Genomic DNA, 22,813 nt, shown 5'->3' with positions numbered 1-22,813 from the left:
AAGTCTTCTTCAGTCATCTCTTGCACCTAACAAAGCAAAACCTTTTATTTGAGAAATGTAGTTGTTATTACTACAACACAGATAATAAATATTAATTCATGGAAAACAACAATTACTGAAGGTTTAATGAACTGTAAACTGCATTTCAATAGCACCTAAGTGTCTTCGACTCTTTCAAAATGACCGACTAAGTTCTCTCTTCATACGCACACCTGGCTGGCCTTGCGGCTGGAGATTTACAGGCCTTCATGCAATGAGAATGACAGAAAAAAAGAGAGTTGACCTAAGCACGACATCCTTTCCCTTGTTCTTGTGATTAACTCACACCCACCTGAGACTATACTGCATGAAACTCAGCTCTTCAGCAACACTCATTTCATAAACCACTCAGAATAAAACATAATATACCTGCTTCTCCTGCAGACAGGCAGGGAAATCTACATACAAATGGCTTGTTACGACTTGCAGAATAATGCAGAAGACTGACTGCCAAATTCATCATTCCACAGCACATACTCCTTTGGAGAGTGTGTCCGTAATGCAATTAAAGAAATTGACCTTAATCAGTTATCTTCATTATTACATTTGATGGTGTGTGATTTTCTTATCAAATTTACTAGTACTGTTACAGAGCTCAGGTGCCACAAGGGAAGCTCTACAGAGATTCCAGAGCAATCTCAATGCTGCACCAGAAAGTTCCCCCACTTGAGTTGGGTGTGCTCCATCCCTGCTCGGGAAGGGGAAGCCCAGCACGCTCCCAGCACAGCAGTGGAAGAATATCGCCCACCCTTTGGTCCTGATTCCCAGTGGAGAAGGGGTGATTGCCTATCAGCCTTTCTGGTCCATTTCAGGGTGAGAACAGAGCACTGACTCACAACCAAACAACACTGGAGTTTGACAATGATGCTGTTAATAGTCTCAGTTATTGGCAGCCACTGCCGCCCAGTGCCAGGGGAGCTGAAAAAAATGTGAAGCAGCTCTTGAAAACCCCAAATTTACAGCCTTGAGCAGTGAAGGAACCCAGAATCAGTGTCAGCAGACTTTGCAAGGCACAATGAAAGCTGCAGTGGTTTAAGGAATTGCTCTTCTTGGTCATGGGGTGGCAATCTCCATAGAGGACCAAGGCAAACATCTGGGAGTGGTAACTGCTTCAGTCACGCTGACTTTCATCCACCTGTAGTCATGAATCAACACTCTCTGACAAGACAGAAGATCATTGCTGAAGGCTGGTTTAGTTCATTTGTATGACTTCAACTCGAAAGTGAGCACACTTAAAACAGTCAGGAACCACGTCTGAAGTGCCTGAAAGGCAGTAACTAATATTAGAAAAACAGTTTCTTAAACTTGCTCCCAGAAGTAACTGACCTTGTGAGCATACCTGCTCCCTTTAACCAGGTTAGTCTAACTCACCTTCCTTTCCATGTGATTGGCATGGCTTTTGCTCTGAAGCAGGATGAAAACACTCACATGGTCCACACACCTGAGAGGCAGTTTAGGGAAACTGCCACCCCTTGTTGGTGAATCCCAGCATGAATGCAGTGGTTCCTGGGTGACTATGGAGACTATCTAAATCCTCTCAGCACAGAGATTGACTAAAACCACCTCAACTTCCTCCTCTTTGCTCAGTCTCCACGTCCCTGCTGTCACGGGGCGATTGACTTTGTAAGGGTTCCTTACTGATTTTGATACCGAGTAAAAAAGGAAGATCTAAGCTATCTCCTTGACTTAATAGTGCTAGAAATATTCATATTGCTGGTATGAACATGAGGGAGTTGAGGAAGCTGCTCTGAACCTCTCTCAGCTGTTCATTACTGGCTCCATAGTGTATCACAACCCTGGACTGAACCAGCATACTGGAATTCGAAAGGGACAGTTACATCAGATGTGGATACAAACTTGATGTATTAGTAACATGTCATGCATGAGTTGGCATCAAGAGCTCTGTCATACAACCATATAGACGTAGTCTTTGGGTAGACCAGAAGTGTTCAAAAACAACAGAATGAGAAGAGATTACACCCAAAGCAGGAGACTGAGCTGGCTGGAGGTGCTTTTTGATCTTCTAATACTGAAAGACTTAAGAGGGAAGACAGGTTGTGAAGGGTTTCCAGAAAGAAGTTGGTTTTGTGTGAAAAAACTGCTAGTATATGCTAGGCAATACGTATTTCTTTGTGCAGTCATAGCTGAAGTGGTGGATGAAGAAAACTTATCATTGTTTCAGATGGGATTTCTGAAGCAGGGCAAATTGCAAGGTCAAAGAATAGATGTTCCTGCAATTGATTTCAAAGTACTAAGACACAGAACAAGTATTTTTGATTCACAATGGATAAAAAAAGTCCTTATGTCAGTAATATTGTGCAGAGAGTTTGCAAGTCATATGCCTTGCCTGGATCTAGCTAGATACACGTTTAGAAAATGATGAGTTCCAGATGAAGAGCTTGAGCAACTGGCAAGATAAGAAAGCTTTCAAAAGACATCAAGGTTATATATACAGAGAATAGAACAGTCAGAGGAAGATTAAGGATATTGTTTTAATATACTGAGTTTGACATCTCAATGTCTGGCTGGCAACTTTCAGAGGGATATCAGAGATTTTCATTTGGAGAGCAGAAGCTTTGGGCAGACAGCTGCGTAAATGATAAGCACAAAATAGTTAATTATATATTTGGGAAAGAAAAAGCCTAGGAAGGAAGAAAGATGCAAACTTCAATGGGCCACATAGAAAACTGGGGTTGGGGAGATAGAGGATGAAGAAGATTGACAAATAGTACACTGGGAAGAACCAAAGGAGAAGAAAGTCTCCAGAAGACAACCAAGGTCAATTGCTTCGAATGCAACTGACAGCAGAGACAATGAAGCTGGAATTTAGGCTTTGACATTATGTTCAGAAGCAGTACAGACAATAGGTATAAGATAGGCTTCTTCACTTAATTCACAACATAGATGTACCACTATGACTTACAAATGGTCTTCATTTTACTTAACTGTGAAACATTATAACAGTAAAGCCAAATTCACTCTGTCACAGTTTTCAGTTTAAGATCGATGAAGATTCCATGCACCAATCTGAAAGGGGTAAAATAAAATAAATCTTCCTCTAGAGTTTCTGAACAAGAATAGAGAATAATCAAGTGTATTTGACTCTTGGGACTATACATATACACATATACATTACATATATACATATATTTACATAAATGTATTTTAACTGTCTGCATAGGTTGTATCTTATGCTCAGATAATTTGGACACGTGTTTTGGATTTTGCCATTGCAGCCATATGCTATCTATTAATGTGAGGAAAAATAGTACAAAGACAGAGTCAGCTAAAACTGTTATTCACTGGGCATCAAGGGCAAGGACAAAAATGGTAGATTAGGAAAAACCAGCTAAACTGCTTGATACATTTGCAAGTTCCCTTGAACTGCATTGTGAGCAATTTTTCAAGACTGTGAATGTAGGAAGAAGGCAGAGAAGGAGCTGTGTAAATGACACAGCCAGCATGATGGACCATAGAAAGGATCTTTGTACCCTTCATTTTGGTACTGATACAACCTTCATTTTCTGCAGTGTACAGCAATTAGGCTGGTAATATTGACATATGATGTACAAACGCTAGAAGACCTGGGGGGTGTGGGAACAGACTGCTCAATAGAATTCACCTCATGTAACTTTAAAGATCTAAAACACAATTACCTGTATCTGAATGAGTATCTCTAGCCTCTGTTTGGAGGAAACTGGGAGAAATAGGCACCTCCAGAATAGAGTTAACTGACCTGAGATATGTGCCTTAAAATGAGGTGGTTACTCCTCTTCGACTATAAAGGAAGCTGAGGCTGATTATTTTACAGGTCAATTCTGAGGTTAGGGCGAATGAGTCTGGCTTTTTCTTAATCTTTCCTTTCATTTCCTTGGCTTTTTATAACTTTGGGGTGAATACTCAACACGGTGGCAAAATTCCAGTGGACTTTGGGGTGAGGCAGACATCATAACATTTCACTGGTACTGTACAAAAAGTTCAAATGACTCTTATCACATTATTATTGTGTATTATTTACTTGAGTATGTGTTAAACACCGATTGTATTCACCAGTCACACAGTGATACAGAAATTCCTTGCAGATATAATCTCTCTTTCAGATACAGCAAGAACGCCACAGCTCTGTAAGCCAAGGGTGGTGCTGCCCTGTGCATGCAGACAGCCTTGCTCTTCCGAGTATTAATCTGTTCACTTATTCATAGAATCATAGAACAGTTTGGGTTGGAAGGGACCTCTAAAGGTCATCTAGTCCAGCCCCCGTGCAATAAGCAGGGACACCTTCAACTAGACTGGGTTGCTCAGAGCCCTGTCCAACCTGACCTGGAATGTTTCCAGGGATGGGGCATCGACCACCTCTCTGGGCAACCTGTGCCAGTGTTTCAAACCACCCTCATTGTGAAAAATGTCTTCCTTATATCTACTCTGAATCCACCCTCTTTTAGTTTAAAACCATGATCCCTTGTCCTATTGCAACTTTCTTATAAGCCCCCTTTGAGTACTGAAAGGCCGCAGTAGGGTGTCCTTGGAGCCTTCTCTTCTGCAGGCTGAACAACCCCAGCTCTCTCAGCCTTTCCTCTGAAGAAAAGCCAGAAGCCACCCTCTGCATGGAAAAGATCCAGTGGTTGGCAATGAGAAGACTCTACACTCTCACATTCTTCTGAAATAGTGTTGGTATATCTCCTGCAAACAGGGCTAAGAGAATGGGCCCAGGAAGTGTTTTCAAGTGCTTTTCTAACAGTGCTTTGTGCCTTTCACCGCAAATTCTCGCTGTTAACAGCAGACGCTTAAAGACCCTGCAAAATGAAAACCTACCCTGTGTCTCTTCTGTTTTCAATTGAGCTGGAATGAATTGTTCTAATTCTGGCATTGAAATCAAAACACCCTAAATTACAGTAATTTGTTTCTCTTTGTGAGTCATTATATACTCTGAGATAGCACATTACTCAGGCCTTCAGTAAGGGTCTAATCCTGCCAGCTTCTTCAGGCCAAAGCTCTCACTTAAGCGAGCTGGGGCTCTGCTCTGCAGAAAACCCATCCCATACCCTGGCGCAGAGGACACTGTGCGCTCTCTAGTCCAAGACACAGCGAGGTCCACCACTCCTGCAATGGGGGAAAATGTACACAGTGTCACCGGCATGAAAAAACATCTTTCATTACTGATTGCTTGAACAGCTTCTGGTTGCTCATGGGAAATCTGCCAGGCTGCAATCTGCTGCAGCGAGGAGGCAGCCCCAAGGGAGAGGGTAACACATGGAGCATCAGTCCCCTGGGAAATGGGATTTGGTCCCTGGTCTCCGTCCTCTGGCCGCTCCAGGCTGAGCTCCAGCTGGTCTTTCATTTCATTCTGCTGCAGTGGATTTTAACCATTTCTCACTCCCACTCGCCCACACCCTGGCGGGGAGGAATGCAAGGAGAGGAGGTAGGAAATACATCCTTGTTGTGCTCTGTAGCACCTAATGTTTCCTGGGGCATTCTGGGGCTGCTGGGGGTAATATATTCAGGATTAAGAGGGAAAATGTATTGGGTTTATATGGCAACATTTTGGTAGCAGTTGGGCTGCAAGGGTGACTTCTGTGAGAAAAGACCAGGAGCTGACCCCATGTCGGAAACAGCCAGTTCTAAGACAGACCTGCTGCTGGCCAAAGCCGAATCCATCCCTGATGCTGGTAGTAGTGCCTCTGTGATAATTTATTTAAGAAAGGGTAAAAAAAGCTGCGCAGCAGCTGGGAGAGAGAGGAGTGAGAAAATGTGAAAGAAACAGCCCTGCATACACCAAGGTCATTGAAGAAGGAGGGGGAAGAGGTGCTCCACGTGCTGGAGCAGAGATTTCCCTGCAGCCTGTGGAGAAGACCATGGTGACACAGGTTGTCCCCCTGCAGCCCAGGGAGGACTGCAGTGGAGCAGATATGCACCTGCAGTCCGTGGAGGACCCACAGTGGAGGAGGTGGATGTGCCCTGAAGGTAGCTGCAAGCCTGCAGAGAGGAGCCCACGCAGGAGCAAGTTTTCTGGCAGGAATCATGGTCCATGGTGGACCCATAATGGAGCAGTCCATCCCTGAAGGACTGTACCCCATGGAAAGGACCCATGCTGGAGCAGGGGAAGAACATGAGGAGGAAGGAGCGGCACAGACAACATGTGAACTGACCGCAACCCCTATTCCCTGTCCCCCTGCCCCACTGGTGGGGAGGAGGTAGAAGAGTTGGGAGTGAAGTTGAGCCCAAGAAGAAGGATGGGGTAGGGGGAAAGTGGTTTAGTTTTGGTTTTGTTTCTCAATACCTTACTCTTCCAATTAATTGGCAATAAATTACATTAATCTTCCCCAAGTTGAGTCTGTTTTGCCTGTAGCAGTTAATTGTTGAGTAATCTCCCTGCCCTTATCTCAACCCACAAGCTTTTAATCTTATCTTCTGCCCATGTCTTGCTGAGAAGGTGAGTGAGAGAGCAGCTTGGTGGGCACCAGGCAGTCAGCCAAAGTTAACTGACCACAGAGAGGAATGAAGAAAATCCTATCACTGCTATTTTATGAGGAATATATAATAGTAGCAGCCTGAGAAAAAAATTACCTGTAAGGTAATCAAGGCATTCCAACAATTTCTTCTCCCTGGTAAAATCAAGTGCGAAAGTATCAAAAGTATCGTTGAGATTAATTTCAGGAATCAGAACCTGGGAGGATGCAGTTGCCATGGAAACCCTATAATGAAAAGAAAAAGTCTTTTAGCACACGAGACACAATAACTTTCACATGAAGGTACGACCTGATCATTATGATTGTTATCACTTCCCAAAAAGTTTGACAAAAACTTTTACATGTATTTGATTTATACAGTTTAAGTTAGGAGCTTCTCCTGCCACTTTTACTTTTTGCGAGTAAAGTGTCCAGTAAAAATCTTGTATTACTTAGATTTTGCCTGACATGCAGTGTTAAGCAACAATATACTTTGAATTTTTTTTTCTAGTCTCCCATTGAACCACAGAAGCAATAGCACGATATTTATCTGTGTTTTAAGCAATCTTGGTAGATGCTGCATCTCTCCCAACCCTTGTTTTCCCAAGCAGTTTCTTGCTCGAGGCACTCCTTGGCACTGCTGTCCCAAGGGCTTGGTGCAGATCCCCACACCTCCTCAGCTGTTCAGCACTGCGCGATGCTGTTAACTTCAAAAAGCACAGGGGGGAGATAAAACAAATAGATGTCAGCACAGTTTATTTTGAAAGGCTTTTCCCTGCAAAGCATGTGTGCATACCTACATTTCCTCCCAAAGTGAAAAGTTTCACTGCCTACCTCATTTCAGGACCTACATCCACTTTTTGTCTGTCCAGCTGTACTAATATAAAAAGATGAGCTTTCACAAGAAAACTGCCATCAGGATGGATTTTTCAAATCTGTCAGCCTCATATCTCAAAATACATGTTACTGGAGAGCTGAGTGATTATTAAACCTTGTGTTATACAACAGAAATTTGTTAACTGTTCCAGTTTGGAGGTAAACACACAACCACACACACAATGTATGTCAGTTATCTGTCACTCATGACACGTCAGATCAAAATATTTTGATTGCTTCAATTAACATTTTCCCAAATAAGAGTATTTCTCTGTAGACAGGACTCAAATGGCTCCAGGCCAAATGCTTACTAAGAACTGTTTTCATATATTTCTTATGTAGTATTTTAGGAAAATACAGTTAGGAGAGTCAAAAACTGAGCTGCACATCTCATTGTCTTCAGCATAGTTTTCAAAAACTGAGCTGAGGAGGTTTCCTAGCGTGCTGGTTTGGGCTGGGGTAGAGTTAGTTTTCTTCATAGTAGCTAGTATGGGGCTACATTTTGGATTTGTGCTGAAAACAGGGTTGATAATGCAGAGATGTTTTTAGTTACTGCTGAGCAGTGCTTACACAGAGTCAAAGTCTTTTCTCCTTCTCCCCCCACCCCACCAGCGAGCAGGCTGGGGGGGCACAAGGAGTTGGGAGGAGACACAGCCGGGACAGCTGACCCCAACTGACCCAAGGGATAGTCCAGACCACAGGACGTCATGATCAGCAGATAAAAGTCAGGGAAGAAGAAGGAAGAGAGGGATGTTCGGAGTGATGGCATTTGTCTTCCCAAGTCACCATTACGTGTGATGGAGCCCTGCTGTCCTGGAGATGGCTGAACACCTTCCTGCCCATGGGAAGTGGGGAATGAATTCCTTGGTTTGCTTTGCTTGCATGCATGGCTTTTGCTTTACTTATTAAACTGTCTTTATCTCATCCCACGAGTTTTCTCACTTTTACTCTTCTGATTCTCTCCCCTGTTCCACCAGACAGGGAGTAAGTGAACGTCTGTGTGGGGCTTAGTTGCCCGATGGGGTTAAACCACAACACCTAGTCAATAATTCTTGTTATACTGTTTTCAGCACTGTTTCTCTTGCAACTCTGGTTGTAGAACTTAGTTTAAAGTAGATCCTAGTACAGATGGGTTTTTTTTTTCAGAGAGGATAACTGAAGTGCCTTTTGCCCCATGTACTTACAGGGAAAAATTCCCTGAGCTCTTTCACTTCTTTTTTTTTCTCCCCCACCCCTCCCACCCCCCAATAGTTCATCTGCAGTTACACTATGGTGTTTTTACATCTAGTAGGAAAAAAAGATGCATTTCTTGTAGAGCCTGTGTTAGGGCAAACTCAGGGTGATACACACCTCTACAATATTAACAAAGGCCTTGCTAATAAACCAGCAAGCAAGTATCTAAGATTAAGAGCTTCTTTGAATACCTCCATAAAGCACTGTCCTGGTTTCAGGTGGGACAGAGTTAATTGTCTTCCTAGTAGCTGGTACAGTGCTATGTTTTGAGTTCTGTATGGGAAGAATGTTGATAACACACTGATGTTTTCAGTTGGTGCTAAGTAGTGTTTAGACTAAAGTCAAGGATTTTTTCAGCTTCTCATGCCCAGCCAGCGAGAAAGCTGGAGGGACACAAGAAGTTGGGACGGGACAGAGCCAGGGCAGCTGACCCAAACTGGCAAATGGGTTATTCCATACCATGTGACATCATGCCCAGTATATAAACTGGGGGGAGTGGGGGCAGGGGGATCGCCACTTGGGGACTAACTGTGCATCGATTGGTGGGTGGTGAGCAATTGCCCTGCGCATCATTTGTACATTCCAATCCTTTTATTATTACTGTTGTCATTTTATTAGTGTTATCATTATCATTATTAGTTTCTTCTTTTCTGTTCTATTAAACCGTTCTTATCTCAACCTATGAGTTTTACTTCTTTTCCCGATCTTCTCCCCATCCCACTGTGGGGGGGGGGAGTAAGTGAGCGGCTGCATGGTGCTTAGTTGCTGGCTGGGGTTAAACCATGACAAGAATGTATTTATTATGAAGAAGACTGTACCACCAGGCCCTTTTGGACTGTTGTTTTGGGTCTATGCAAAGGGTGCACTGTGAGTACATGTGTTAAAGTCAGGTTTTGGTAAGCTCAACAGTTTGCAGTTTGAGACACTATGTCACTGTATTAGATTCAGAAGATTGAATTTCCTCTTGTAATTCTGCCTGCTCTAGCTGACGCTGTACTTGGTTGGAAAGGATTTTTCTAGGATAAATGCATTTCACCCACTGTAAATAGTGCACGATCTAAATCACTGTAGTGTGTGTAATGTCTTTGCTTGCAGTTACCTGTTGTGCTTACAACAGAGAATATTATATTGCAATTACTTTGAAATATGTGGACGAAGAAATGCAATGAGCATAATTTCAGGAGACTGTTTTAGCTGCTGGAGCTCAGGGCCCTGGTGAGACTGTTACATGAGCAGTCTACAAGCAAGCAAAATATTGCTCACCACATGAGAACTAAGAGAGTTACTTGTGGGGAATAATTTATTAATCAGGTTTAGTCTCTTTTTCCACTTGCAATTTGTCTGCAAGCACTTGCTGTTTTTTTCCCCTCAGTTTTATTCACTGCTTGAAATGACTCTCTGATTTTCAGGGCGTTCACAGCCATCTCATTACAGACAGCAATCTGTGATAGCCAAGAATTAGATTTGATTGGGCACATATGTCAGCTGGTCTCATTTCTGCTCTCCAAGTGTCTCTCCTGTGACTGTATTTATGATGCAACTGTTCATGTTTACAAGTTCAAAATGGAGCTTCTCTGAATATTCTCTGGTAGTCAGTTAAAAAGCTTTGTGCCTCCACAGGCTTCTGCCCTACTGCTTGTTCCACTGAGTACTGAAAAAAGGACAGACCCTCACCTTCAGCTTTTTACTCATGATACTCATGTGGTAGTTTTACTCTCAGCTTCAGCTGGGATGCCACAATATAGCTTGGTGACAAAATACAAATCAGCATCTAAGTCTGACAGATCACGTGTAATCCATTGCCTTGCCTTGCCTTCCTTTGCCTTTCCTTGCCTTTCTCAACAGATCTTCTATTCTCTGAACCTGTAATGAACAACCTAGTGTTGCTGGCTTATTGATAAATTGATTAAATAGCTTTGTTGAAGCCTGATATTCAGAGAATCTGCATACAGTACTCCAGAGTAAGTGATAGACTTAAAAAAATAAATAATAAAAGCAGGGAATTTAGTGCTTCAGATTTGGTGAAAATTGGCTGGACAATGTGCAGATATAATGCGAACCCAGCGATAAAAAAATAGCTGAATGAATGAGCATACTTTTTATAGTTTTCTTCTTCATTGTCCAGACACATTCTCCTTTCTTTTTGTTTCTCTGGCTGATGGCTAAACAGCTGATAATTCCAGCAGAACATTTTTTCATCAGAAAATACTGCTGACATTCAGTGGGAATGTTTCAGCATTCACAGTGTTGCACTGAAAACCAGACCAAATTTTCTGACAGCATGGCTTCCTGGAAAAACTTGCTCCCTTGTCTTTGGGTCCTTGATATATCTGGCATGCTGAAGAGGAGCTAGGATCCCAGAAGCAGCAGCAATTCCCTGCACTCAGGGACCCAACACAGCAGCTGCCATAACTTCCAGGCACCCAGGCTGTTGAATTGCCAGCTCTGGGCTACCCCAGAGATGCATGTTGCAGGTTCCCAAAGTTACACATTTCGTGACCTTGCCTCTTGCTATTTTGTGAAGAATACAAATCCATTAAGATGATTCCAAATTTCTTCTAAGGAATGAACTCGCTGCCTGATTTCTTTCTTAATCTCAGAATCGTTCAGGGAGTAGGAATTTCAGCCTCCAGAAAGCTTTTTTTTTAGCGTGTTTAGCACCAGGTATCTGCTTGGCATCTGTGCTACCTCCTTCATTTGTGCATGCTATTACTGTTCTAACTCTTATTTCACATCCTTTTTCAACTGCTCCTCTTTTCAAAGGGATGTTTTGGTTTAACATTAGAATAAGGTCCTTCCCACTCTGGTACAGCACAAAGTAGTGTTTTGGGGAAATGTGTCAAGTACCACCCCAACTGTGGTGGGACAAGACAATATGGCAACTATGATAACCCATTTGCCTTAAATTGAGGTTTTGCAAGAGGAATGTTTTCTTTACCTTTCAGTGATATTTTTAGCAGTTTGCAGGAAGCGAGCATGATCGTTCTCCTTCAGCGACTGTTCAGCCTGAGAGATGAGGGATGTTGAGCGCTCAATGCACTGTTTGCAGTTCGCAATCTGCTGAGCCAGTTTTCTCAACCTCACCACCTTGAGTGGAAACATAAGAAAGCAGTCACCTCTCTAAGGTCACAAATCATGATTGCATTTGCACTTCCGAGGCTAAGCTGGTATGCAAAGGGGGAGTTAAGATGAATGGCTTTGCTGACAAGAGCTTCTTTCACACTAGCTTCATGGTAAGCTCCATCTAGCCACGTAACATTTTTAATAAGGGGACAGGCACAGCCTTTCTGCTTCAATATTTTCCACATGGAAAACAAGAGCGGAGAGCCAAAACAAGCACAGCTGGCCTATTTTCCAACAGAAGAAACGTCATTTCCTGGTACTTTCTGCTTACATGATAACTAAGGGCTATTTAGATAACAGTTTCCCTGAAATGATGAGATCTGCGCTAAAGGCAGCTTATAGATTAACTACTTTTTTCCTGTTACTGAGGTAAGTTTCATAAAAAATAATCTGAAAATAAAACTTGACAGAAAAAGGCTGTTCTATTTTACTAACAATACAAGCCCGCCCTTTTTGTTATGTGCTTTTAGTCAAACAGGGTGTTTTCTTGTTGGATATTTTTAACTGGACAAAAGCTCAGTAGTGCTGGAGAACTGACTATTATTACTGCAAACATATGCGCTGGAGATAAACACAGTAGATGTGACTGTAATCATTAGCTGAAAGGTTAGGGAGGGACACAGTCAATCCTCCATTTAAAGACAATGTTGGCTAACAAAACTTCTAGTTCCTGAAAGGTCTGGGAGTCCTTCCCATTGTTATCGCATCAGGATCATAGTTTGAACAGGGGTAAGAAATAGGAAGGAAATGAAATAATTCTGGAGTTTAGAAAGGGATTAAGGCTCAGTTACATGCAAAATGAGGAAACTAACAACCAAATGGATTGGCAGAAATATCCAAATTTATAATCAAGATAACGTTCCCAATCTCGGCAATTAGGGCACAAGCTATGAAGTTGAATTTACAATTGCATCCTAAGCAGAGATAAGGGTATCTTAGTGCACCTACTCAACAACAGAAACCAGCAGGAAAATAAATCTTTTGGAAAACTTTCAAAAAGAAAATACTGGCCAAATGATAAGTGTCCTGTAACATTGGTATTTCTTCTAAAGACAGAAACAATAAAGGGATAAAAATGATGGGAAAGCATAAAGATTTTGATAATGTTAATGATCTGATCAGCTTGTGGGATGAACTAATGCCATAATGTTTTCTCTAACCGTTCATTTGCAGAGATTACAATTTGGTCTGCACCAGCCTAACATGGGAAAGGTTCATTGCAGTATTAAGTAGCTCATCTCCTCTTTATTTACTTATTAATTAATAAAACAAACAATGAACTGAAATAAATGCTACCTTGTTAGCTTTTAGCAATCAGAAGGCATGTTATGATCTGTGAGGTCTACATATGAATTAGTTTTTTTATTTGCTTGATTCTTTTTCGTATCTTCTTCAAGAAGACAACTGATGATAAAACTTAAGAGTCTTGTCTCACCCACTCCTCCCCCCCCAATGGCAGGAATGACATCTGCACTAAAATTGTCTTATCTATTTGATATTTAAGTGTTTTGTTCCATGCCGTGTGGGATTTTACAGGTTTGGGGTGATTGGTGAGATTAAGGATGGAGCTGCACCACATTGTCAGACTCGTGTGTCTGAATCTTCAGCCTTGCGGCCATAGCTAGAACTTTATACCTGGGTGTTTCCAGCTCTGTAGCCGTAACTATAGTCCTATAGACAAATCTGCCATGCCCTACATGCCAGAAAGACTCTTAGCCACAGGCCCTCTTAAAAGAAGGCACATTGGGCAGAATTTCCCGTGGCTTTTCACATCAGTCTCTTGAACCCCTGAAATCTTTCAACATATACAACATTTAGGGCAAAGCATTCCAGATCTTTTCTGGACCTCCATTGGTATCACTTTTGGTTGAACAAAGTAGAACAAAGAATGGGGACACGTTCTGATACCAGCTATATTTAAATAAAATCGGAGTCAATTTTATTATAAATTTTCCATCCTCTACTGGATATTAGAATACATCTTTGCAAGCAATAGATTTTTTTAAAAGCAACTCATGTATATAGCATAAATCCAAATGAATGTAAAGTTTGCTACTTCATTGGAAGCACAGCTGGTCTCACTGAATAGAGAAACAGAGTTGAAACAATAATGGAGAAGGCCATCTTTTCCATTTTGAAGGGAATTATATTTTGTTAACAGCATGAGGAAATTCAGGTTCTGTCACACAATGTACAGGACCTGTGGTTTCAAACATGTTTACGTCAGCCCTTGCCTACAGGCTTTTTATTTCAAGTTAATTGGAATATCTTGACAGCCACATGAACCATTTAACCTGCTTTTGACTTTATTCCTTTCCTGAGCTTTTCCCACACAAGAAGAGTTTATATTTTACTTACTTAGTTTAGCAGTTAAAGAGTAAACACCATGTACCTAGAAAATTAGAACATTAATTCAACTATAATGCGTTCCTGAGTTAACAGGTAGCTAGCGAAATGTGTTGAAACTTGAATATCAGAGATTTTTTCCTGCTCAATATGTTTGTCGCTAATAATCATTGTACCTCAGTAATTAGAAATGCACACTTCATTTAATTTCCTGCATGTTTTCGAATATTTTTCTGTAAGTAATTTAGACTTCCTATTCTCAAGCATGACAATGATTGAGACAAGTTCTTTATGTGACAGTATTTTAATAAATAATTAAAGTATCTAGACTAAAATATTTGTGTAGATCATTGCCAGCCATGATACCGAATGTTGTGACACTTTATGAAAGTGAAAACTTTGGGGGCAACACTGTCAGACTTATAACAGAGTGAAGGAATCATTAATTAGTCATCATCTTATTTACTGATGGTGACATCATTTCTGTGTTTATCCTTAAAAATCATAATCACATGTAGTAAGAGAAATGCCAAATAAGCTGTTGAGGTCTAGCATACTAATCTTGATATATTTCATTCTCCTCTACATGAAAGTAGCAGTAGCCCAGGACTACATAAGGACTTTTACAGATTTGTATTAATAGTACCTAAGGTCAAAACACCATAAGCATGAGGAAGCAGTGTTGACCTACTTGTGATCTAAAGAAGAAAAGCTTTTACCTTTCCTTCCTTGATTTTGGTTCCAATTATTTGTCGTCTTTGCTGTATTATTTCAATGAGCTGATCACATTCTTCCATCAACTTGGTTTCTTGGCGGGATGCATTTACCTACAAAGAAAACCACTATGATTAGCCAAACCTTTTTTGACATTTTCCTGTTCCTTTTTCTAATTTAAAAATTGTAATTTCTAAAATGTTGGTTTGGGCATTTTTTGCTCCTTTCTGTGTATAATCTGTGTATAATATAATGAATATTTTCTTATCCTCCAAGCATTTACAGCTCAGAGTCTTCTTGAACCAGACGCAATTTCTACATCATTACTAACCCTCAGAAGAGTTATCTTCTGTGGATTTATTTAGTCTCTACTTCAACACCTACAAACTTTAAGTATCCCTATCATCCTACAGCAATGAGCACCACAGCTTAACTCACAGTCAAGGGAACAACTGCCTCCTTTAGGGGGATTTGAACCTGTCTCCTTCCAGCTGCATTTAATGATCCCAAGTTCTTATTACTGGAAAGGACAGTGAACTACTGATACCTATCCACAATCTCCATGCTGCTTGTGCTTATACAGATCACTGTTTTGTCCTCTAGCAGGACTTCTTTTCTGCGTTGAAGAGTCTTAAGTGATTCAGTTTCTCCTCATATGAAAGCCGTACCATATCTTCAATGATCCTTGTTTTTATTCTCTGAAACTTTGTCAGGTCTGTCATCTCCTTTTTGATATGGGGAACAGAACTGTACTAAGTACTCAAGGTGCAAACAAACTATGGAGTCATACAGTGGCACAATACGTTCTCTACTTCATCTTGATTACTTTCATAATGATTCCTAATGTTTGTTTTGCTGAATTTAACACTTGAAAATATTGTTCATATTTTCAGTGTCCATATAGTGGCTCCTGAAAGATTCAAATTACCAAAGATCCAAGCAACATTACCAAGTCATGTGTATTGACTGTCTTTATTATTACCACTTTGCCTCAGCAATGAATCAGATAGAAAATAATGTCAGTGCTTATGTATTTTTCTACAGTATAAATACATGAGCCAGTGAAACTGTTTTTAATGCAAAAAACCTCACAAAGAATATTAGATTTCTATGGAAAATGTTGACTTTTGTCAAAAAATAAGAAAATTTAAACTAGAAAAGTTTTGCTTCTCAGCTGAAAATGTTTTGTTTCTGGGGGAGACTGATTTTTTTCACTGAAAAGTCAACATTCTATATGACAAGAAAAATGTACTTCCCCACCAGCAGTAGTATGTATAGCTTACACGTACGTGTAAAGAGTCAGAGAAAAATGCAGAAAGTTCTAATCATATCTAGAATGAAGAAAAATTTAAAGGCTTGATTTCAGAGCTGTGTTTCCATACACACTTTGCTAAGAGGGTAAAGCAGCCTTCAGCCCTGGCCAATTGCTCCTAAAGCCATGTCACCTTTTCCATTGGGCTAGTAAGAGCTAGTGGTAAACAACAACAGGGAACGGTTCCAGGTCACAAGTAACTGTATTTCTCCCTTCAGTTATTTTTCAGTCCAATGAACCCCTTGATTTGCCTTGGCCTTCTTTTTTTAGTTCCAACAATGAGTTTAAACAAACATTTACCTGTAAGCACATTATGGAGCTCATTAAGATTAAGCAAATACTTATATATCTGAATTTGGACCAGGGGCAATTTTTTACAAATAACCTGCTTATGTGAAATACATTGTGTCCTCCAGGCAAAGAGGGGACTTGTTTACAAAGGCCTGCCTTCATTAAGGTTTTGGATTATCCTTCCCAAACCTTCATCAAATTAAAGTTTGATTGCATATTTTACAGGCTTAATTATTAATTAAGATATCAGGATTATAAAGAGAAAATGTATTTGTTTCTGGAAGGGGTCAGGTGGTACTGAAAGTGCTGGGGAGATCTGCACACAGTAGGTGAAGGTGTAGAAAGTACTTCCACTGTGCAGTTTTAGGTGCCTATTTATCTCCTTAACGTTAGCTGCTTCCTCTGCCTGGCTTCCCACCATGGTCCGTGAGGAGAGACGGACCATGGAGCAGCTGACCCAAAGCCTCTGGCAGTGTCAGTCTCTCTCCACTGACTGCTCAGGGAGCCTAGAAGAACTAGTCAATCAACACTGTCCCTCCTATTCCCCCTCTTCTCGTCATCCTACCACCCTGGCTGCATCACACCCGCCGTGTATCGTACTTTGGCGTGAAACTCTGCAGAGCTGTTTTCAGTGAGCCAGCCGGTGCACCAGTTTCCCCAGTCCCAACTCCGGTTTCACTAGTGGACTGAAATTCCACCAAAGAGCAGTGAATCCCAAATGGGGTCAGTCAGGGGCAACGATCACATCCACTGCGCACGGGTGCAACTCCTTCTGGGTCGATACTGAGGTCTGCTCATGCCAGAGCCAACTTCAGCAGTTAATTACGGTAACACTTCACAGGATTTTTGAGTAGCTTCCACTCAAAGTGTTACTTCTATCACTATTCACATCACAAATTCGTTTTGTCGAGCAGATCTAATTAATCTTTGGGGTAACTGTCATGAAACATAGAGTTACAGGAAGGTTAAGTCAACATTGTTTCATTTAATGCTCTGGTTGGTTTGAATAATAATGTATTAATTAAATCTTAAAAAACTCTAGACAAGAAAAACAAAATGCTTGGAAAAAACCTTTGGATTTCTTATGCACTGACTGCAGACTTCTCTTTTTCTTTGAAATCTGAAAAGTATACTCTTTTATAAGCTTCATTTGAAGACATTTCCAACTTCATAGCTTGCACGAGCTTATTAGAAGTGAAAAGAATATTCCAAAATTATTTGATATGTCTGAGCTTTGTATGAAAAAACCCCACATTTAATCTGGGGGCTCTTCTCAAGCTGAAATACTCCTTAATCAAATTTTCAGCCTACAAGGCCTCTGATTCAGTAATAACTTTATAATTGAGCACATGCCTAACTTTAAGTGCACCATATTAGCTGTGGCCCTAAAGGAACTATTTGTGAGATTAGCATTGAATATTATTTACTTGTATGTTTCTGAGGAGTCATATGTCAGACCAAAGAGCCACAGGCATGGAGCAGGGCTCCGCTGCACAGGTGCTACAGAAATACCAGAATAAGGCTCTGCCTTCTGCTTGACTCCTTTGATGAACAGCAACCTTGACAATAACTTCCAGCTGGGGCTGGCCAAGGAATGCAAGTTCTGTCTGGTGAAAATATTTGAGGTTTTACGTTCTACATTTTTCCACATTAAAAACAAGCCCTCTTTCCAAGGAGTTCATTAAAAGAGACTGAGAGCTGCATTAGAAAAGTCTGGAGACTGTGTCGCTCACTTTGGTTGTGGGAGGCTCTGAATCGTGCAGAGAGCAGACTTAAATCTGGGCTTCCTCCATCCCAGATGAATGTTGACTCCTTAATCTGAGCTATCTATTGCCTGAGAGTTTATGCTGGACTTGGGGACACCTTTCTGTAGAAAATTTCACTGACATCAATCCACTTAGCTTTGGCATCAACAAATTCCTTAAAAATCCATGTCCAGAACAACTTTGAAGCTAAAGCTTTGTGGTTTGTTGGTATCATTTTCTACAAACTTCTTTTCCATGCCACAAAACAGTTTTAAAACTGACTAGGGGGCCTTGTTACGATGTACCAAAAATTATGACATTTTCTACTACAAACAAGCAAGCAAGCACTGATTCTAGTCCTGTTGCTTTTGTGGGAAATTCATTCCTATTTCTGTAATATCCGAAGACCTCGAACAGACAGTTTACTGAAAAAAAAAATATTCAGGGTTCTTTCCAGGTTTTCCAGACAGATGGATAAGGACTGCTGGCCTTTGCCTCAGGGAGTGGGTGTACAAAAAAAAGAAAAATGGGGGTTCCTCAGATGTCTGACAGGGAGCTGGAAACACCAAACCCTCCCGACCCGAAGGGGAGAGCAGGCCAGCTGTTCCCAGCTCCACAAGCTGAGAACTGCTTTGGAAAGTGCTCTGCTCTCTGCAGAGGCTTCCTTGGCTTTCATCTTCAGAGACCCGAGTAAAATTGCAGCTTAGGTCATAAGAAAATGAATGTGGTGGTTTCAAAGTCCCCAGCAGATGTTTGGGAAATCACAGAACTACAACATGGCTAGAGGTTCAAGGTTCTGGCGGAGCTTCTATGGTTAATTCAAAGGCAAACAGAGTGTCAGAGGGCTAGATTCATACCCAAGAAAACTTCCTCAACTAATATACTGGAATCAAAGGATTTTTTAGTGTCTCAGCAGAATTTTCCTTGCAGGAGCAAAACTCTCCTTCTGTGATTCCTTACGGCTGAGGCAATTTTGTCCCCAAGTGGAAATGCACACGTGTCTCTTCAGCAAATAATCTCTAAATGACAAGCAAATTAAGACACCCTAAATTAGAGATAGTCTGCTTTTTTAAGATTACACTGTCTGGAATAAATTCATCAAAACCAGAGTAATTTTTATTCACTAGTCCTCTGCTGGTTATGCAAAATGGAAGAAAGTAGGTTGTAGAAAGAGTCTGATCTTTGGAAAGTGAGGTATGAATTTGAGTTTCAGCTTTACTATTCAAAAATGGTCTCAATGCCTCAAAAAATAATTTCTTTGCAGTTGTGGTCATACAGATACAGAAGAGGTATTGGCTTTTTTTGATGGGTTTGAGTTGACAGTTATAGAATTACTATATACTCACAAATAAAAATGTCAGAAAAGCTAATTGCAATGATTCCACTTAACAACTGTAACATCATTGCCACAAAGTTCACTCTAGATATTTTGAGCCCGAATTCTTTCTTACACTAAGCCCAGAAATTGAGGAAAAAAAAATAATCTGAAATGATGACGTATAATGGCTGGTACCTGTTTACTCTAGGAAAACTTTCTTCGTTGTGATGTAGGTGTGGAACACGTTGTCTTGGATTAGAGTGTCTAGATGAATTAAAGGATTATACTCATCTAAAGAGAGAGGCTTATTTATTTTCTTTACTCCACATTGTAAAGTGAATAACTTTTCTTCATAGAGTCACAATACATTGAAGTCATATTTTAACAAAATCCATGTTTCATTAATTTCCTTAATGGAAATACAAAGGATAATGATTAATGTGCATTTATGAAAACATTTCTTCCCTTTCTTTTTATGGATGTCTAGGTTGAGTGAGAGTCATGGATTCAAACTTCTTTCATTTCATATCCCTGTTTGATATTACAGGTTATTCAATTTACTCTTCTGTAGAGTAAAAGCAACTCTTGGAATAAAGCTTTTTCAGACTTTATCTAGTCTAAGCGTAAAACTGATTTTATCTATTATGACAAACTGTGCCTTTGGAAATATGTGATATTAATCAGCTTGCCATCTGAATGGATCATCTACGACTCCTTTACTTTGAATTGGCACAAGAGAAAAGGGAATGGTCCTCTCCCATTTCAAGTGTGCCAGAGGCTTTGTTTTTGTTTGCATTCCACATCTATCTCTAACCAGGAGACCTGTGTTTAGAGGCAGTCTCAGAGCAGGTTAAACAAAGGTCAGTGCAAAAATACAGCAACTTACTCTGGCTACCTAGGAATTTTGTGAATGAAGAATCGATTAGGCCAGGATAGCTAAACTGCTTTGGGTCAGGCTGATAAGACTATCTGCCCCAATCTTGACTAAAACTAAACCTCTTTAGAAGTTTGAAATACTCATGTTACTTATTAAAATATTATTTTAAAGTTTTTTGTCCCACTGTGCTTTGAAGCACATTGTTGAGAAACTAATCAGCAAGATACCTAGCAGTCCTCCAGTGACATTTCCAATCTAATCACAAACCAAAGCAAATCCAGAAGTTTCATGGGAAACAAACAAATTGTTTCTTTTAAGAATTCCATTAAAAACATAAACAATCTTAAACTCAGATGATCTGGAAAGTTCTTATAAACAGCTACTCCAGAGATGCTTATGCTGACAGCTGTAAAGCCCGTCGACCAGGCTTGCTTCAATGAACCAAGTATTGTTTTTATAAAACACAAATGCAGCGTCATGTTGGAACTATAGCTGACATTTCTCAGGATAGAAAATCCCACTGGAGAAAAGACATTTGTTGAGAGAAAAACCGCAGTTTCACAACTGGGTTAAACTGCTCTGGGATCATACTGCCAAAAAAAGAAAAAAAGTATTCCCCATTTTCCTTCCATCCACAGAAGCTGGTGTGGCCACCTGGGGAAATGGCTGGGCTGAGCTCACATGGCTCACGTGGGCCCAACGGGGAAGGCAGAAGCAGAGGTGGGGAGACTTTTGGCACCAATGAGGCTTCAGATCAGATTAAGCTGTTTGTGAAACTAAGCCCTAAGAGGTATGTGGGGTTTCAAGATGCAGTAAAAGAGTCATGTTAATAATTTATTTTCTGTCATTATTTTTGTCCTTTATGTTAGTCCTTTCTTTGAACCTAAATAATGGAAATATTTTTTGAATTGAACAATATTTACTTATTTGTTGTTTTTATTTTGTTTTTCCTGCTGACATCAAGCCTTTGTTTCACATTGAGCAAAATATTCCACTTAGTGTGTTTCATTTAGGGTGGAAAAACAAAACAAATAATCACTGAAGTTCAAAGGACTGCCCATCCTTTGATGAAGATGAAGCTAGTGTCCTTGTAAGCAACAGTTCAGTACTTAAAACTCTCATCCAGGATGCGGGGTCTTTAGCCTAGCGTTTAACATACTCACTAGAGGACCAATGCCTTTGGTCTCCTTGCTGCTCTAATTGCTGTTTAGCTATTTATGTTAGGCAGAAAAAGGAAGAACTCGGAACTATTTTATTCCCATAAAGGTAAACGTCTCAAAGACAGAGAGTTCCAAAAAGTAACAACATCTTGACTGACAAGCTATTTTCTTTGATGGCAGGCACAAAATATCACCTGCCGCATTAGTTAACCAGTGATTAACAGTGAACTAAACCCCATTTTCTAGTCTAAGGACAAAAAGTTGCAGGAATATCAGTCTAACAAGAATATTAACACACACACACGTGTATGGATGTGAGACAAAGGGAGAGATGGAGCAAATGGGAACTGGCCGCCCTCACAGGCAACGCCAAGCACTGCTATTAGCTTATATACAATCCACGTGACTTGTTATCATACTTACGATTCCAATTTGCAGAAGTTACAAAACGTTTGTAGGTGCAGTAACATATTTCAGCACGTGCCTAATCTGTACATAAAATGTACATGTAAGTGCTGCAGTTCTATATATATATAGGATCAATTATACATTTAATTAGTAATTTGTGAAAGCAATTAATTCTTTAGGCAAATAATATTTGACTACTAGGCTAGGGCTTACTGGACATGCAACTTAGGACATCCTTGAATGAATATTCTGTATTGCCATATGCCATGAAGCATGTTTTGTCAGTTTTTATTTCTGAAGTTTCTCTTTTCTCTAACACTATATAAAATTAAGACTCTGACTAAAGCTTACCTGAGATTTTTATTGAATGAAATCAACTTTTATGAGAGTGGAATTAAATGTAGAACTAAAGTAATCAGAAATCAAATGTAGATAATGCCATATATTTAATCTAAATAATGTTAATAGAGAAAGTGTCTCTTGTACCCTCTCTCATTAGAAAATGTCTTAGGAAAAAAATGCTGCAAACTCCTCCTTAGGGTTTTATGCACATCATGAAGTTTGCGAATGAGTCTCTTACTGAGAGTAAGAACTCCCGATTTCCTTCAAGTCGTATTTTCCTGTCTATTTCACAAATCAAAAAATGTCAGTTACTTCCAGCACTTAAATATAGCAAATAAATTCAGCTGCTGAACAAGTACCTTCTCAAAAATGGAAGATACAGGGACAGAAGAAAAAGCAACTTTCAGTGGAGCTACTTTCCAAGTTATCTGCCCCACATATTTCACAGTGATGGTAAACACTTATTTAACCCATTGCCCCTTTCCTACTACCTGAAAATACCCCCAGCAAAGTAGATTCCTTATTCCAAACTACTACTAGTCCCCTTTGTATGACTACAAAGGCCATTTGCTGTGGTTCAGAC

The 22,813-nt window shown here is 40.3% G+C and overlaps 1 protein-coding gene across 4 annotated transcripts in view; it reads right to left on the bottom strand.

The window, feature by feature from the left end:
* Positions 1–22,813, bottom strand: part of MID1 (midline 1) — a 161,235-nt gene that overhangs the window by 27,707 nt on the left and 110,715 nt on the right. For all 4 annotated transcript variants that reach the window (XM_069770411.1, XM_069770414.1, XM_069770412.1 and 1 more), the window contains exons 4-6: positions 14,783–14,890; positions 11,533–11,681; positions 6,604–6,731 (exon numbers count right to left, since the gene is read on the bottom strand). In XM_069770411.1, coding sequence (XP_069626512.1) covers positions 6,604–6,731; positions 11,533–11,681; positions 14,783–14,890 — 385 coding nt within the window. The remainder of the gene's footprint in view (positions 1–6,603; positions 6,732–11,532; positions 11,682–14,782; positions 14,891–22,813) is intronic.

The sequence above is a fragment of the Haliaeetus albicilla genome, chromosome 25 (genome assembly GCF_947461875.1).
Source record: "Haliaeetus albicilla chromosome 25, bHalAlb1.1, whole genome shotgun sequence".
Classification (NCBI taxonomy): Eukaryota; Metazoa; Chordata; class Aves; order Accipitriformes; family Accipitridae; genus Haliaeetus; species Haliaeetus albicilla.
This window is presented reverse-complemented; position numbering and strand designations above follow the sequence as displayed.